The sequence below is a fragment of the Oryzias latipes genome, chromosome 3, assembly GCF_053564925.1.
Source record: "Oryzias latipes strain Hd-rR chromosome 3, Olatipes_Hd-rR_3.1".
In the NCBI taxonomy this organism is placed as follows: Eukaryota; Metazoa; Chordata; class Actinopteri; order Beloniformes; family Adrianichthyidae; genus Oryzias; species Oryzias latipes.
The window spans coordinates 23,551,173-23,567,540 of record NC_136239.1 but is presented as its reverse complement, the minus strand read 5'-3'; the positions used below and the strand labels follow the sequence as shown (position 1 = coordinate 23,567,540).

The 16,368-nt window shown below is 37.5% G+C and overlaps 1 protein-coding gene across 8 annotated transcripts in view; it reads left to right on the top strand.

Annotated features, from left to right (window-relative positions):
* The window catches only part of sbf2 (SET binding factor 2), an 89,066-nt gene that overhangs the window by 37,557 nt on the left and 35,141 nt on the right, over positions 1-16,368 (top strand). For all 8 annotated transcript variants that reach the window (XM_023953463.2, XM_023953462.2, XM_023953460.2 and 5 more), the window contains exons 4-16: positions 3,216-3,350; positions 3,729-3,839; positions 5,409-5,514; positions 10,131-10,263; positions 11,066-11,174; positions 11,807-11,920; positions 12,178-12,255; positions 12,516-12,629; positions 13,396-13,524; positions 14,019-14,117; positions 14,258-14,462; positions 14,609-14,718; positions 15,113-15,262. In XM_023953463.2, the coding sequence (XP_023809231.1) occupies positions 3,216-3,350; positions 3,729-3,839; positions 5,409-5,514; positions 10,131-10,263; positions 11,066-11,174; positions 11,807-11,920; positions 12,178-12,255; positions 12,516-12,629; positions 13,396-13,524; positions 14,019-14,117; positions 14,258-14,462; positions 14,609-14,718; positions 15,113-15,262 (1,593 nt within the window). The remainder of the gene's footprint in view (positions 1-3,215; positions 3,351-3,728; positions 3,840-5,408; positions 5,515-10,130; positions 10,264-11,065; positions 11,175-11,806; positions 11,921-12,177; positions 12,256-12,515; positions 12,630-13,395; positions 13,525-14,018; positions 14,118-14,257; positions 14,463-14,608; positions 14,719-15,112; positions 15,263-16,368) is intronic.

Sequence of the window (16,368 nt, the reverse complement as noted above, 5' to 3'; positions counted from 1 at the left end):
ACTACTGTCAGTGCCATTTAACTATTTACAACCACATGTTACCATCACAGCATATATTCTTGATGTATTCTCTTTAACATCATTTATTTAGGTTATTGGTGCAGAAAACTACCGTCGTTTTTGTTTGTGTTCACTGCCCAAATGCGAGAAACTCCCTTAATCTTTTTTGGATGAAAATGTTTAAAAAAAAAAAAAGTCTAAACTGATTCTCTTAATCTCCTTCCCTGTTAAATATCCTTAGAACATCAAAGTAATTGTTTCATTGTGTTGGCCTTTGTTGAAGGCCTAAAAATGACTCTTGTCACTCTGCCTGCCATGACTTCATATTGATTCACATGCGAAACAGCCGTCCTCAATCACTTTCTTTTTCATACAGAATTAGTTTTTTACAGATATTTTTTTTCAGAGAGATTTGTGTTAGCTTGGAAATATGCTTGAGTCATTTTGGAAGTGTTTTATTTCAGCAAGAGTGTTAAGCAATGCATCCTTTTTTGCTTTTTGTTGCTGTTGCAGTGTTCTATTTCCATAAATGGGAAATTTGTTTTGATCTATTAAGAGGTATCAACAATGTAAGAATTATTTATTTTAACTTTTAAAGAAAAGCACATCAGAGCAGTATTATAATTCAAAATAAGTCAGAGGTTGTTTGTTGTTCTTGTGCATCTTTGCAAAGAGCCCCCAGGGACCTTTAATGTTTAGCTGAATAAACATGTTTAAGAGTCGATACCAAAACGTGATTAAGCATTGTTAGTTTTGTGCCACTTTTTCTTTTTTATTAAGTCTTTAAACAAATGTAAACTCCTATTTTAAACTGCTAGAGCTGTGAATAATTCAACAAACTATTTGACTGTATTTTTATGTGGTTTCATTCAAAATCTGATTTATTTTTTAATGTTTTCATTCAAAATCAGTTTTGTTTAGTTAAAAACAAATACTTCACAAAATGAATCATAAAACTGAACTAAGGGCAAACTTTTACTAATAGAAAAAATGTATATTTTTAAAGGTAACCGAAATTTGTTTATCTGTCAAAGAAAAAAATGAAATTACTTGAAATGAGAAATGATTACTTATATTGATGGATTGGTACTTCATATTAAGTTATCACGTTTTTTAAACACAGCCCTATGGTAAGTATAGAGTCCATAGAATAGAACTGGCAATGCCATCCATCCATCCATCCATCCATTTATCAATTTATGTTCTAAATTTATTTGATCCCTTTTGGGATCACATGGTTGCTGGAGCCTATCCCAGCCGCTGTTGGGCGATGTGTCACCAGTCCATCTCACCAAGGTGTGGCACTGGTATAGAAATAGATGTTTCCCTGTCCTCAATATTGTGTCTACCTTCCTTGTTTTTCACCAAGTTTCACTTTGTGCCGCCATTCACAGTGTAGTCTACAACGAGGGTATCCTGGAACAAAGTACAAACCGACTTTACCTTCCTCAGATAAACTGACAAACAGTTTGGACTTCAAAGGTCACATATTTAGAATGTTCAGTTAAGTCTGAGTTTTACTGCAAAAAACAACATTGTTTTGTGACTTTTGCCAGTCACCTTTAAGCAGTTAAGCTGCTCCTTATGTTGAAGCAACACCTGACATCCTTTTAGCGTCCACACAAAAGCAACTTTCTACCCAGACACGTGAACACCAGTGACGCATTTTAAAATCAGAATCTTTCAAACTTCGAGCAATCCTAGTTTATTTTATTTTAAACCTTTGACAGGCACATGCAAATCATTAGATCGGGCTATACTTGACCTCCTTCATAAATCTTCCTATCTCGAACAAACATACATTCCAATAGCCATTTTTTGGGAAGGCATTGAAGAGCCCCCTGAAACGTGACCGTGTTTTTTTGGCAACCTTTGCTTTCTAAGCTAATGTCTGTATCTGCTCACATGGGTCTCGGTGAGAGTCCAGACGGGCAGCAGAGGAATGTGTTTTGTTTAATAATTGTCAAATCCTAAGAAAAATGAAGAAACGAGACCAGCATCTGATTGGGTTATTCTGATCCTTAGCTTTTGGTCCTGATATACTTGAGCACTCTTGGCATGTTTTCACTGCTTGGGGAAATATATCAGATTGTAAAAAAAGGCTTTAGTTAGGAATGAGCACAAAGAGGATTTTTTAGTTTTGTGCCAGTTTTGTACAACAGCCAATGGATCCACAGAATAAACAATACGAAACAGGCTAAAAGTATAAATTATTGGTATTAAAAAATCTGACAAGCATTGTGATTTTACTTTATTTTTCCATTTTAAAACATAAAATACCCATGAGAGTGATATCTTAACTTTAAAAACATCTTCAACATGTTTATTTATTTATTTATTTATTTATTTATTTATTTATTTATTTTTTTACTTCTTGATTTTGCTTTTTGTGTGTTTGGTCGCTGATCAAGGACTAGTAAATCAATGGTTTTAATCTGTCATAAAACTATCAACCTCTTTTATGTTAACGCATTAAGGCCGGATTTAACAATCTGCTCAATCAAACGAATGTCATTTTGAAAATGTAATGTCAATTTCCTAACTCCATGAATGGATTTTCTTGAGAGTGGTGTCTTATTGCTTTTTCTGGCAATTTTCAGTTAGTTTTTGATGTAATTTTTATTAATGAATCTGTTTAATTTGAAACCCTAGTTATGAGAAATTAGTTTGTTTTTTTTAGCAAACTAAAATATGAATGTCAAAATAATTTATCTATAATAGAATCATAACTTGATAAAAAATAGAATCAATTCAGTGTTTTGATGGGGGTTCACAACCCTGTGAGTTATCTAATGTACCCTCGTTTTATGTTATCTCTGTTTGTTTTTTATTTTACTTCACAAAGGGTTTTTGGCTTTTGTTTGTATGGTAGTTATTCTGAATTTTAACATTACAACAGTTCTGTCCCACTTTAGCAAGTTTAGAGGAAAATAGAAATGTTTGTTCATCCACTTAAGTCTTTAAATATTTAAGTCTAATTTTAGACCTTTTTTTTAATCTGAATATTTTATGTTATATTAATGGTTGATTTTACCATGTCCCTTTTGCAGCAAGTATTTCATGTCCATTTAGGTTCACATTGTATTGACAGGTTGTTTGAAAGCTCAGAGCTGCTGAGTTGTTACTGAAATGCTTCACAGATGAGGTCAACGTTTATACCATGTGGTATTGTCCTGAACTCTTCAACTAAAACAGATTATTTTTTAATGTTTCAGGGTTCAAAGAACATAGAGGCTGATGGAGATGAAGATGAGGAGGCAGAGGAAGACAGCCTAATCCACCCAGCTCAAGTGTTTGCACCAAAAAGTCTCATTCTCGTGTCCCGGCTGGATTATCCTGAAATATTCCGGGTAATAAGACACTTGAAGATTGAATCTTGCTTGTTTTCTGTCTGTTCAGGAGGAATAACTAGATTCTTTTTTAATCAAATCCCACTTTTATCTTGTAATTCTGAAACATGAATAATGTGCTTTGTGCTGTCTGCATCACGGGTCAAGATGGATCAAGTGAAAGCATTCGTGTCATATGGGTGAATCAGACTGTTGTCTTTAGATTCAGGGAACGTTTAATTTAAAAAAAAAAATTTCATCACAGTTTGTGCAGGCACTGTGATGTTTGGCACTGGCTTATCTGCTGAACAAACCTTACCTAAATGTCAGTGTAGATATCAAAGTACTCGGATGAGTAAAGGAATGTAAGAATGGGAATTGTCTTTTCCTCTGTTACAGGGATGCTTGGGTCTGATCTACACTGTTTACATTGATTCCATGAGTTTCGCTTTAGAGGTTCTGGTGGCCAACCTCTTTACCTTCCAGGTCCCTGTTGCTGGAGGCTCTCAGGTACGTTTGACCTAAAGTGCAGCAAGCCCAACTCTCCAGGATCAACGTTTGCAGCAGTACCCAAAGAACTTAGAAAAGCCGCACGTGACGGTAAACCTCAGTGGTCAAGACGGCAAAATGTATTGTCCAAAATAGCTGGTTTGAAGCAGCACAACTGCCGTATATGTACTTAATTTGTGATCATTTTAAAGCAAAGCAGAGATCCGTCACTGCTTATTCAAACGAGAAGATGTTTTATTGTAGTGCTTTAGTGTCAGAACTTGATGACGTAGTGAAGGACTATTACAGATACGAACATCTTTGTTAAAAAAACAAACCGGTTAGAATGGAAAAGTACTGCCGGTAGTTATTTTTTCTGTTAAAACTGGCGTTGCGTAATCGTCACAGAGGTGATAAATCAATCATTTTACTTGTCCTATGTGTTCTACTTCCATCACCAGTTGTTTCAATTTCATTCCATTTAATTTGAAAATCATATTTTCAAATGATTTGGTAATTGTTTGCAAACATTGTCTTTTCTTTTTTAATGAAATTGATTGAAGATGATTTGGATTTTGTGCAATCGATTGTGACGGTTGAGCTGGTCTTACAGCTGCAGTCCTTTACGGCAGTGTTTTTCAACCTTTTTTGAGCCATGCCACACTTTAACCTTGACAAAAATTCTGCGGCACACCAGCATCCAAAAATGTAAAAAAAAAGTAGAGACTCACAGTCTGTATTGATCTACAGTCCCTCTACAATCTCACATGCATTTTTGTGATAATTATTGTGGCAGAAAAAGCTGAAAGCTGCAGCTGGTTTTTCTAAAAGATGTAATAAAAGTTAAGTTGGAAGATTTAAAAACTGTTTGATGTGTGTTCGTTGTGGTTTCAAGACGTTTAACAAGGACGGCTCATTGTGCGCTGAGACGCTGTCACTTTAACCCGATGCATCATGGGAGATGAAGTGCATTCAGCCGCCGAATGCAGAAAGACTGGCGTCTCTGAGCTTCATTGTTTGTTCACTTTTTTCACGGTCTGACACCGGATCCTGCAGAAAGCTACACCTCTAAAGACGAGCTTAAGCTGGTATTTTTGCTGAAACTGAGCGACTTTATGAGCAGAATCAGAACAAGGAAGTGAAGACTTTAACCACTTCTGATTGGTCAGACTGATGACGTGTGTTTAAGCCTTCAAGAATGATTGGTGGACACAGTTAAAGGGACGGGACTTTTCAGAAAACAGTTCATAGCTGCAGCTAAATCGCGGTACCCACATTCTTATCAAAATGTCTTTAATAGAATAAAAAAAACACGAAGTCTTTTATGATCTTTCATATTCCTAACTACTCAGTGTGGCCTGTTTAGATGAACACAGAAATGATATCCTGGAGATGGAAAATGTTTTTAGATCAGTTAATGAGGGCAATTTCCACTGGTTGAAAAACACTGCCCCACGGCGTGCTCTTTCCATCTACCGTGCACACATATATCTGAGTGGATGCTTTTCTCTGTCAAAATGTGATTGTTGTGGAAATATACCAGGACCACGTTGTGACCCCTTTTTTTTCTGCCTCTGTTGTTCTTTCCAGAAGCTTTTCAGCCTGGGAGCAGGAGATCGGCAGCTCATCCAAACACCTCTCAACAACAATTTGCCTGTTACACACAAAAGTGTCGCCATGCTTTTCCAGCAGTTGGGTGGGTTCAAACATGTTAAGAACTCTTAATCAGTAAATATGAGTCACAACATAACTAGTTTATGACTGTACCACTTTGGCTGTACTTTCTTACAACTGCATGTTTTGTTATTTTTGTCTAAATGAACAGTAACAATAGTTACTTATACAATATTTTTACCTTTATGAAACATTCTTTCTCAATTACGTTCCTTAAATGATAAATAACGCCATTGCTTTACACATTTGCAAGAAAAGAACTTGATGAGGAGAGACCTTAAGATTAACAAGACTGCAAAAGATCATTTTTTAATAACTTAAAGCTAAATTATTAGTAGATTACATGAAATCTACAGCATTTGAGGCACAATTGTGTTTTTTTCCACAAGGGATATCACTTTTTTTTGCTTAGACTAAAACAAATGAACAAGATTTGATACCGTTTTCTGGCTTTGTGTTTCCGTTTTTGCCTAATGTGTTGATAAGTAGGAACCAAATGATTTGTGCTGGCGACACTCACTGTAAAGGAGATGACTGATTCACTCTGACTCGCACACGGATTAGTTCAGATGTTTTACAGGACTTTTTCTTCCACTCACAGCGTGCTTCTAGAAAAAGTGCTATTGCTCATTACTCTGTCTTTATTGTAAATTGATGGCAGTTTTATTCTTTAAAGCATGCTTGAAATAGCTGAAATTTAAGTAAACTATGATTAACCTGATTTTGTAATCAGAAAGGACAAAAAAAACTGGCCCATTCTTAACCTTTTTGGATAAGAATAATGAACTTTAAATCAACATGGTCGCTGTTTTCTGTTTACCATCCACTTATCATTGAAACAAAATAGAGAACATGCACAGTGGGGCACTTATGCAACACGTCTGATTGGGGTGACGTGGAGGTGAAGCATTTGTAACCAATCTGAACATACATGGTACTGTTGACAGAATATTCATCATTCCATAGCAAACAGTATGCAGCTCTTTTTGTTCATCCAGCTGCAAATGTCTAACAGTATATAGTATAGTAGTGTATTGGATGGATGGATGGAATTTATTCCAGACTCATGGTCCAATCAGTAAAAAGGAGTACACAGACCCACGTCTACAATAAAGGTGTTGCTGTTCATCACATTATTTTCACCTAGTGAAAATTCAGACTTTTTAAGGAGTTTTGCATACAGATGAGAGAAAACGTTTCTGTCTTTGCTGCATCTTTCCTGAAAACTTCTGATTAAGTTAGGATTTTCCCCCTCTTAGATTATAAAAAAAATTAACTCAAGTTAAAAAAAATCTTTTTTGGTTGTTTTTAACTCTTTGTTTAAACTAACAATCAATTAAAGTTGCTTGTTATTTGAGAATATCCCTTCTTTTTTGACAATTACCTGGTTGAGTTCAAGCAACAATATAGTTGTAGACACTAATCTGTGGTCGTAGATTAATCAACCTCGTGAAACATTTCTCTTCAGGCACTTATTATATGTATTTGAATTGAATTTTAACTTTTGGTTTTGGGAACATTTGAATGATCATAAACAACAATCAGTAACATGTTTAGTAATTTTCTTAAAGAAGCAGATTTTACCGGAGATTTCCATTCTCTGGTGTTCAAAGCCTTGACTAACCTAATGTAAAAATAATTTTTTAATCTGAAAAGATTCATTGCTAAACATACTTCTATTGTACATATTAGGGTAGTTGCATGTTTTTTTATCACCTTACACTGAGAAGTGGGAGTTACAATTACTAGATTTCATGCTGATGCAGAAAAAAGCCTGTCGGCCAAAAGGCCACATGTCAGGATTGAGAACTGTGATTTTACTTTATTAGGTCATCTTCATGCCCATATAAGGAAGGCAGTCCAGACAAGCATGTCTGAATATTATTCTGTTTGCACAGGTCATAAAGTCATCAGAGAAGAATGCGAGTTAAACATGTCATGCTGCACAGGAAGTACCCCCCCCCCCCCCCCCCCCCGAGAATTGACAAAACATCCCCGCTGTTGTTTGTTTATTGCCTTTGTTTCTTCTTTGGCTTGTCGTTGTCACTATTTTTGTTGTTCAGAAATGCGACGCTGCTTCCACACGATAAGCAGTTGCCTAACCCTGAGGTGTAATTGTAAAAATGGAGCTCGAATCATGTATTTCCTGGATAGAGACAGACGGCATCCTGATTCTAACATTTAGATCTTCTATGTCTAGTTTGACAGCCCTGTGTCACTTTCAAAAGGCACATTTTGTTAAATATTGGCTTTTTGTTTTCCACACAAGTGCTCAGTTTCGACAGGTGAATATCTAAAGCCAGCTGTGGCTTGAAGATGTCTTCCTCTTCTCTTATCACTTCAGCATGTGATGGATCGGTCTGTCATTTCCTTGATAGGAAACAATAACAGGAACAGTAAACTTAGAATTCATCCTGATTGTCACATTGGTATTTGAAATATTTTTTAAACTGCCTGAGTGTGTGACTTCCTCTGTTTTTCAGAGAATATTTACCAAAAGTTCTATTTTTTTACGGTTTTACATAAGACGTTTCCACACTTTGATGTGGGAAGTTTGTCTCTTTGAATGGAATAGCGTTTATTAATTTTTGTGCTTAATTCAAACTCATTTAAAGATTTAAAGAAAAGAGAAAGAGTTAAGATGTGTAGTGTAGTTAAGTAAATGTTCATTTTTATAAAATTCTGCATTATATTCTATTATCAGAAGTCAATTTGGATTTAAAGTTAAAATGTAGGGAACTTGGGTAACTTGCCCTGTAAGAATGAAAATGTTGCAACATTACTGCCCATCCCTTCCTGCAGTTATTCTCAGAAATATTATTTAAAAAGGAAAATGAGCAATATATAAATCGGTCTTCTCATATAAGAAATGCAGTTTTAGAAGGGGAAGCGGTCAGCTTTTTCTTAATCACCAGACTAGATTAACACGAACAATTGGGTAAATGGCAGAAAAAATGATGGTATAACAGAAAAATTAAAGGATAAAAGCTTTTGAATATTTCATATACAGTGGGGCAAAGAAGTAATTGGTCAGCCACCAATAGTGCAAGTTCTACCACTGAAAATTTCCATTATAGGTATACCGCAACTATGAGAGACAAAATGAGGGGGAAAAAGTCCAGAAAATCCCATTGTCTGATTTTTTAAAGAATTTATTTTAAAGTTATAATGGAAAATAAGTATTTGGTCAATAACAAAAGTTCAACTCAGTACTTTGTGATGTAACCTTTGTTGGCAATGACAGCAGTCAAACTATTTTTGTAAGTCTTCACAAGGTTTTCACAAACTGTTGCTGGTATTTGGCCCATTCGTCCATGCAGATCTCCTCTAGAGCAGTGATATTTCGGGGCTGTCGCTGGGCAACACAGACTTTCCACTCCCTCCAAAGGTTTTCTATGGGGTTGAGATTTGGAGACTGGCTAGGCCATTCCAGGATCCTGAAATGCTTCTTACGAAGCCACTCCTTTGTTACCCTAGGAGTGTGTTTGGGATCGCTGTCATGCTGAAAGACCCAACCACGTTTCAGGTTTCCCTCAAAATTTGACGATACATGGCCCCATTCATTCAGTCGTCCTGGTCCCTTTGATAAAAAGCAGTTCCAAAGCTGGATGTTCCCACCCCCATGCTTTACAGTAGGAATGGGGTTCTTTGGATGCAACCCAGAATTGTTTTTCCTCCAAGCACAATGAATAGAGTTCTTACCAAAAAGTTCTAGTGTGGTTTCCTCTGAACATAGGACATTCTCCCAATCCTCTTCTGGATCATCCAAATGTACTAAGAAAAGTACCCAAAAGGATCCATTATTCTGTTCAACTACTAGTAAACTTCAGATGGACCTGCACATGCACTGGCTTTAGCACACGTCTGGCACTGCAGGATTTGAGTCCTTGGCGGTGTAGTGTGTTAGTGATAGTAGCCTTTGTTACTTTGGTCCCAGCTCTTTGCAGGTCAGTCACTAGGTCCCCCCGTATGGTTGTGGGATTTTTTCTCACCGTTGTTGTGATCATTTTGACCCCATCGGGTGAGATTTTTGCAGGGAGTTCCAGATGGAGGGAGACTTTCAGTGATCTTGTATGTCTTCCATTTCCACAGTTGATTTCTTCACACTGAGCTGGTTACTTATTGCAGATTCAGTCTTCCCAGCCTAATGCACGACAACAGTTGAGTTTCTGGTGTCCTTGGACAGCTTTTTCGTCTCTGCCACATTAGTTTAATTTTCATTTTCTCAGCAAACTTAGCATTGAAAGTCACGTTCGGACCTCACCGAACACATGAGCACATCAAACATTGTCCTTTGCTTTCACAGTTTAACTTGTGCTTGAACCACCTTCATTTCTGTTTAGTTTTTTTTTTGTCAAAACCCCAAATTAGCATCCTGTCTTTTAATGTAACGAACATTTTGTATTGCCATTGTTTTTTAATGCTTCTTTCTTCTGTCTTCAGTTAACAAAAAAGACACACATAAATCTAGCTTCTATGGATATGCACAAAGCCTCAAAAATGAGAGATGTTTATTCCTAATCGCTGTTTGAAACTCCCCAAATAACCATGATGAATGATCTGGAACGGTGTGAGTGTCATGCTTTAGCAAGTACCTCATAAATTGAACTGTTTTTTTTCTGTTTCCTTTTATTTCAGGAATCCAAAATGTTCTCAGTCTTTTTTGTGCAGTTCTGACCGAGCACAAGGTTTTGTTCCACTCCAGCAGCTACCAGAGGCTTGGGGAGGCGTGCCGCGCCCTCGAAGCACTTATGTTTCCTCTTAAGTACAGGTGAGCGTGCTTGACCCTGCAGATCGGGCAGATTCTCATGTGATTTTCCACTTACAGTTGACTGTTATGACTTTCACGTCGAGTGGCCTGACTGATAATTAACTCGACTGGTTGCTTTATTCTCTTCTTAAACGGTCGTCTCAACTGCATGGACTTACCCTTCAAGACAAAGCAAAGCCCTTTTTCATTAGTTGTTCATTTTGTAATAAAAATGTGTTGTTGGACTGTTTGTTTTTGAAGAAATCCACATGACTGTCCCACCTTCCTTTTTAATGACTGATATGAGTGGAGGCAGTGAAGGGATTTCAGAAAATGTTTCAGATGATTTAACATTTTCACAGATTACCAGTGTCAAGACATTATTCAGTAGGAAATGTCAAGAGATGCATTAAAAGCAGGTTAAAGATCAGCACAAGTGCCTAGAAACTATGTTTTATTTTCTCACCCTTTCTGAAACTTTTGAAGCTCTTGCTTTAGTGTTTTTTACATTTTACTTTTCCTTTTTGCCACAACGTTCTGTGACATAGATGATATCTGAACTCCTAATGATACAGAATGTTTGGATAAATGGAGGAAACAAAAAACGCATAAAAAGAAAAAAATAAGAGCTCAGAAAATGAAATCACTACAACTTAAAATAACCTGCTACTCAATGACTGCTATTTCTAGGTAAAATGATATTTATCCAGACTACTTGAAAGATCTAAATGATTTACTACATACTTACTGTTTTCATTTATTTTCAGTCTAGTAAATATTTGGACTTGCTGTTTTTCATGTTAATGTCTTCTTATGTGTTTAGTTACCCTTATATTCCAATTCTACCTTCACGCCTGCTGGAGGTGCTAAGCTCGCCCACCCCCTTCGTCATTGGAGTGCACTCAATGTTTCAAAATGAAATCCAGGATCTGGTAAGTGCAGTGAATCAAATCAAAGGCACACTTTATTTTTACCAAACAGTTTGGTCTCATCAATGTTACTTGAGAAGCACCCTTTAAAGATCCACTCCAATAAAAAAAATGTTTTTTGTGTTTTTAACATGTTCTTGTGGTGTTTTGTTTTTTTTATGATGGAGAAGATATATTAAGACAATAAAGCTCAAATGTGCTTTTCTGAGTATTTCTTGGTTCAAATCATAATGAATCAGGACCAGATGTTAAAATGACATTTAAAAAAAGAGCTTATTTGTGACGTAGAAAGTATGATGGGCAGGCCACAAGCTCACTGCTCCAAGCTCCCTGCAATGAGGGGGGGGGGGCTCAGTGCCAACAGTCCCAACAGTCCCACCCACGACTCTGAGGTCATTTCCTAATGAACTACTGCTGCTCTGCAGAAATGATGTCCAAAAAATGTCTGTTTTGCATGATCATAATTACACACAAAACACTGGGAACGCTTTACAATGGATCGAAAGATGATTGGAGTGGGTCTTTAACACAGTTGTGATTCACTGAGGCTCTTTATTTTACAGTATTTTTGCAGACATGACATGAGATGTCAAACCAATTACCTGAATAACGGTTGCTTTTTGTGTTTTCATCAGTTGGATGTTATTATTGCTGACTTGGATGGAGGAACGATAAAGATTCCTGAGTGTATTCACTTGTCCCTGCTCCCAGAACCTCTGTTGCATCAAACGCAGACCTCTCTGTCACTAGTAAGAGCAATGCTGTTCAAATTGCATATATTAAAAGCAGAATTAGGTCATGTAGATCATATTTTCGTAGAGCTAATCACATTTGAAATAAATAAACCTCTAATTCAGTATTACCAGATAACATTTTACAACTATAAATCTATTTCTGTCTGTTTGATAATTCTATATCTGGTGCACATTTTTGTTTAAATGAAAGCTTGTTGTGTTTTTGTCAAAATTCCTTAAAGTCTTATTAAGATTAATTAACTTTTGCTCAGGTTCTGCACCCTGATTTGGAAATAGCAGACAATGCGTTTCCTCCCCCTCGCACTGCGCCCTCCAATCTTAAACTGTTGGTAAGTGACCATCCGTTCATCTGTCCTTCATCTTTGTGATGCGTCATCTAAAGGAGGGATATCCTCCTCTTCCCAAAAAAGAAAAATCCTTTATCAGGGAAAAGGTCAGCATTGGAGTAAGGGGTCTAACTGACCGTAAGCCATTACCCTAATGACAGATAACACGTTTGTTGCATAATTAGCTTATCGAACTGCATTTGTGGCATAACTGCTTTATGAGTAATGTGCGTGTGTGTGTTTGTTTTGTGTGTTCATGCCAGGACAAGGAGGTAAGGGCCGTCTTTCTCAGGCTGTTTGCACAACTCTTCCAGGGCTACAGGTCTTGCCTGCAGCTCATCCGTATCCACTCTGAACCTGTTATTCACTTTCACAAGGTAAGAAAATGACACGGTGGAACTCCCAGGCCTAAACTTTACCCGAGCTCTAATTTTCTAATAACGGGCCCAAAGATTAAAGTCTTTAAGAAATCTGTCCTCGCCTAACCTATTTTTCCTTTAATCGAACAAGAATGTTTCAGCCCACTCTGTGGGTAGAATTACACATAAAGACCTGATAGATAAGCTTGTCAGGAGTGTATATTGTTTGTGTGTCCGTGTGTGAGTTTGGATATTGTTTCAAATGTGTCAAAGGTTTTGCGACTCTTTGTTGATGCTGCTCTTTTGTTTATGCAAGTTTCACATGAAGACCTCCTAACCTTGGGCAAAGGCCGGCATTGTGCCATGTGAAACTTGTTAGGCTTTTTTCCTTTTTCTTTTTTTGTTTTTGTTCAGTGGTTTCTGTTTGTTCCTGACGTCTCCGTGGTAACCCATCAGCACATTCCCCTCAAAGTTACCCCACATGGATCATATTAGAAACAAAAACGTTGTTTATTTGTCTGGAATCACCGAGAAGGAAACTTTTGAGTGAAATGTGTTTAATCTATTCCACCCACAAGCAAAAATAATTAGCAAGTAAATTGAATTTATTTACATTCTGTTATTTATAGCTCCAGGTTTTTTTTCTATTTACAGGGGAATCTTTGTGTTTTCCTTCATCTTTTAATTTGTCATTATATAGGTTGCTGTGATTATTGCCCTGGATTTTAGTCTTCAGTAACTCTATATGAAGCCATCTAACTGCTATAATTATGACATTTTCCAGACTGCCTTCTTGGGTCAGCGTGGCCTCATCGAAAATGATTTCCTGACCAAGGTTTTGGATGGCATGGCCTTCGCTGGCTTCGTCTCAGAGAGAGGTCCACCATACAGAGCCTGTGATCTGTTTGATGGGGTAGTGTAATCCTTCTTTTTTTACCTTTGGGTTTAATGTAGATGAGAAAATTATATTTTACTATTTAGTAAGTCACAAAAAGCTGTCTTTGATGTGTAGAAATGCATGTTCTGGGTTAAGAGAGACCTCGATAGTATTTTATAACAAGATGCAAAAGTCTGTCCAGATTTAGTCAAATGTTCTCTCAAAATGACTTGATCCATGTAAAGTCTACACTGAAATGAACAGTTATAGAGGACTTTTCAAACTTTGCTGTCAGTTCTTGAAAATCTCCTCCCAAAAAAATCCAAACCCCTTAAAGAAAAAGATGCAACTGATTTCGATGTGTGTGGCAGTTTCAAAGTCCTGCAGCACTTTAATATCTGTACGTGTGACATCCTGGCAAAGAAATCAGAAGAAACATGTCGTGGTGTTCTTAAAAAATGTGTAAATCTAAAAAAAAAGTGCAAATAATAAATCAAACATGCCTTTTGTTTAAAATCTTGACTTTGTAGCTGGTGGCCTTAGACTTCAACAGCTTTAAGGAAGAAGAAGTCAATCCTGCCAAGCTGCAGAAGCACATCAGGGAGCTCTCTGAGCAGATGTACAAAAATGTAAGGCTTCATGCAAGCACCTACTTTGTTTTCACATATTTGTTAGTTTTGCGTGGCCCGGGACATGTGTCCTCAATTTAGCATGCTCTATTGCAGAAGTGTATTCCATTCATAAATCTCTTCTGGTGTGTTGGCGGTAGGAGAACCCAAACCCCCACATGGCATTCCAGAAAGTGCCTTGGCCGTCTGAAGGATCCCACCTGCGTGTCCACCAGGTACCTTTTCCCCTGCTGGATGAGGAGAAGGTGGAGAGTATGCTGCTGGAGGGCATAGCCAAACTCAGCGGCACGCCTCCCTGCACCCGAACTGAGAAGAAATGTGTCGTACCTGCCGGACCCGCTGTTGGTATGACCTACTTTAAACTAATAAATGTCCTGCATGTGAAACAATGTCAGCATTTACTGCTCTGTTTCCGTTCAAATCCTTCCTGTTTGTGCAGTATGTTGTTCTGACTGATGGGATTTTAATCGACATTCACTACTTTGTTCTAGTGTCCATTATGGGTAAGAGTGGCTCTGTGTTTAACAGCGCCCGAAGGCTAGAGGTGGTGAGGAACTGCATTTCCTTTATCTTTGATAACAAGACCCTGGAGACCGAAAAGGTGATGAACACTGTCTTTTACTCAATCATTAAGGTCATTTATTAACCTGATGCATCTCTGCACCACTGTATTAGAATAGTTTAAGAATCACATCATTGTTTTTAAGCCAGACTTCCCAAAGGAATGCTTGTTGTTCTGTCACAAACATTTACATTGAACAAAGCGTTTTCCCTCTCTTTCCCCCAGCTTCATATAACTGTCCTGTAATCCTGCAGTTCTGTAAATAATGGAAGTAGGCATGGCAGGAATCCTTCGAACCCATATAATGTCAATTCTTTTAATGCTGCATATTTTACAAATTGCACACTTTCTTAGTGAGTCTTTTACTTTATGTCCAGGTTAACCTTTTTATTTATTTATTTTTAAACCATCTTTGTTAACCATATGTCTGCAGACGTTGCCTGCTGCACTACGTGCACTGAAAGGTAAAGCAGCCTGCCAGTGTCTCACAGAGGAGCTGAGTCTTCACGTTCAGCAGAACCGCGCCATACTGGACCACCAGCAGTTTGACTACATCATTCGCATGATGAACTGTGCATTGCAGGTAGGAAATCGAATAAAGGAGCAAATGACTATTCTCAATGCTGTGGACACTTCTTATGGAAACTGATCAGAAATGTGTCTAAATGTGCAGACATGAGGATTTCTGTTTTTTTTTTTTACTTATTAAAATGTAACTACCCTTGCTTTTTCCCTGTAAGTTATTGACCGTGCACTAAAATTGTTTAATAAACTTAAAGAGGCAAGTTTAATGAGCTAGTCAATTGAGCATGAGGTTAAAGATCATAAACAGAATTTATGGGAGTGTCCAGTTCTGCAATTAAGTTCCTAACGGTGCAATAAGTACAGATGTTATAACCGTGGAGAAGGACAAACCTGATCCTTTGATAGTCAGGAGAAGTGGGAAATTAAAAGGAGTTTTAAAGTAAGATAGGCACAAAACCTGCTTACCCAAGAAAAAAATGGCTTCACATTGTGAAAGTTATGTTCCACCTTCACAAATTACGTATGACCTTAAGACAGGGGTGTCCAAATCCAGGCCTCAAGGGCCGGCAACCTGCTGGTTTTCCAGAAGCCCTCCATCATCTGCTGTTGATTACCTGGATCAGGTGTGTTTAGCCAATTAGGAGCTTAAACGGCAGGTTGATTGGAAAACATATACCGGTAGGACACCGGCCCTTGAGGCCTGGAATTGGACACCCCTGCCTTAAGACATCGTGCAGTTTTCCACTTCTAATCAAAAATCTTTCAAAAAAAAGCAATAAGTGAAGTTTTCAAATGGTCATATTTAACGTAAACCAATAGTTTTTCTCTTATTTTGGGGTATGCCCCACCACTGATGACCCTGCTGATTTATTGCCCTTTCAGGGTAAACCTTGGCGACTGCAGCAACGCCCCTGTGGCCTGTTTAGTCTTTCTCAGTCTAAGGTTTCAACTATCTTTTTTTTTTTTCTTTTCAAATGACCAATTACTTCTAATAAAACAGTTCCTGTACAGAATTGCATATCTGAGGCTTGCCACAGGTGCAAATCAATACTAACTTTACCTCTTCCTGTCAAGATCATAGGGACTCTTTCCTAAAGCGAATATACTAAAAGAGCGACTAAAACCACGTCAAGATAAATAAGTGAGTGTGTATTGTATATAGTT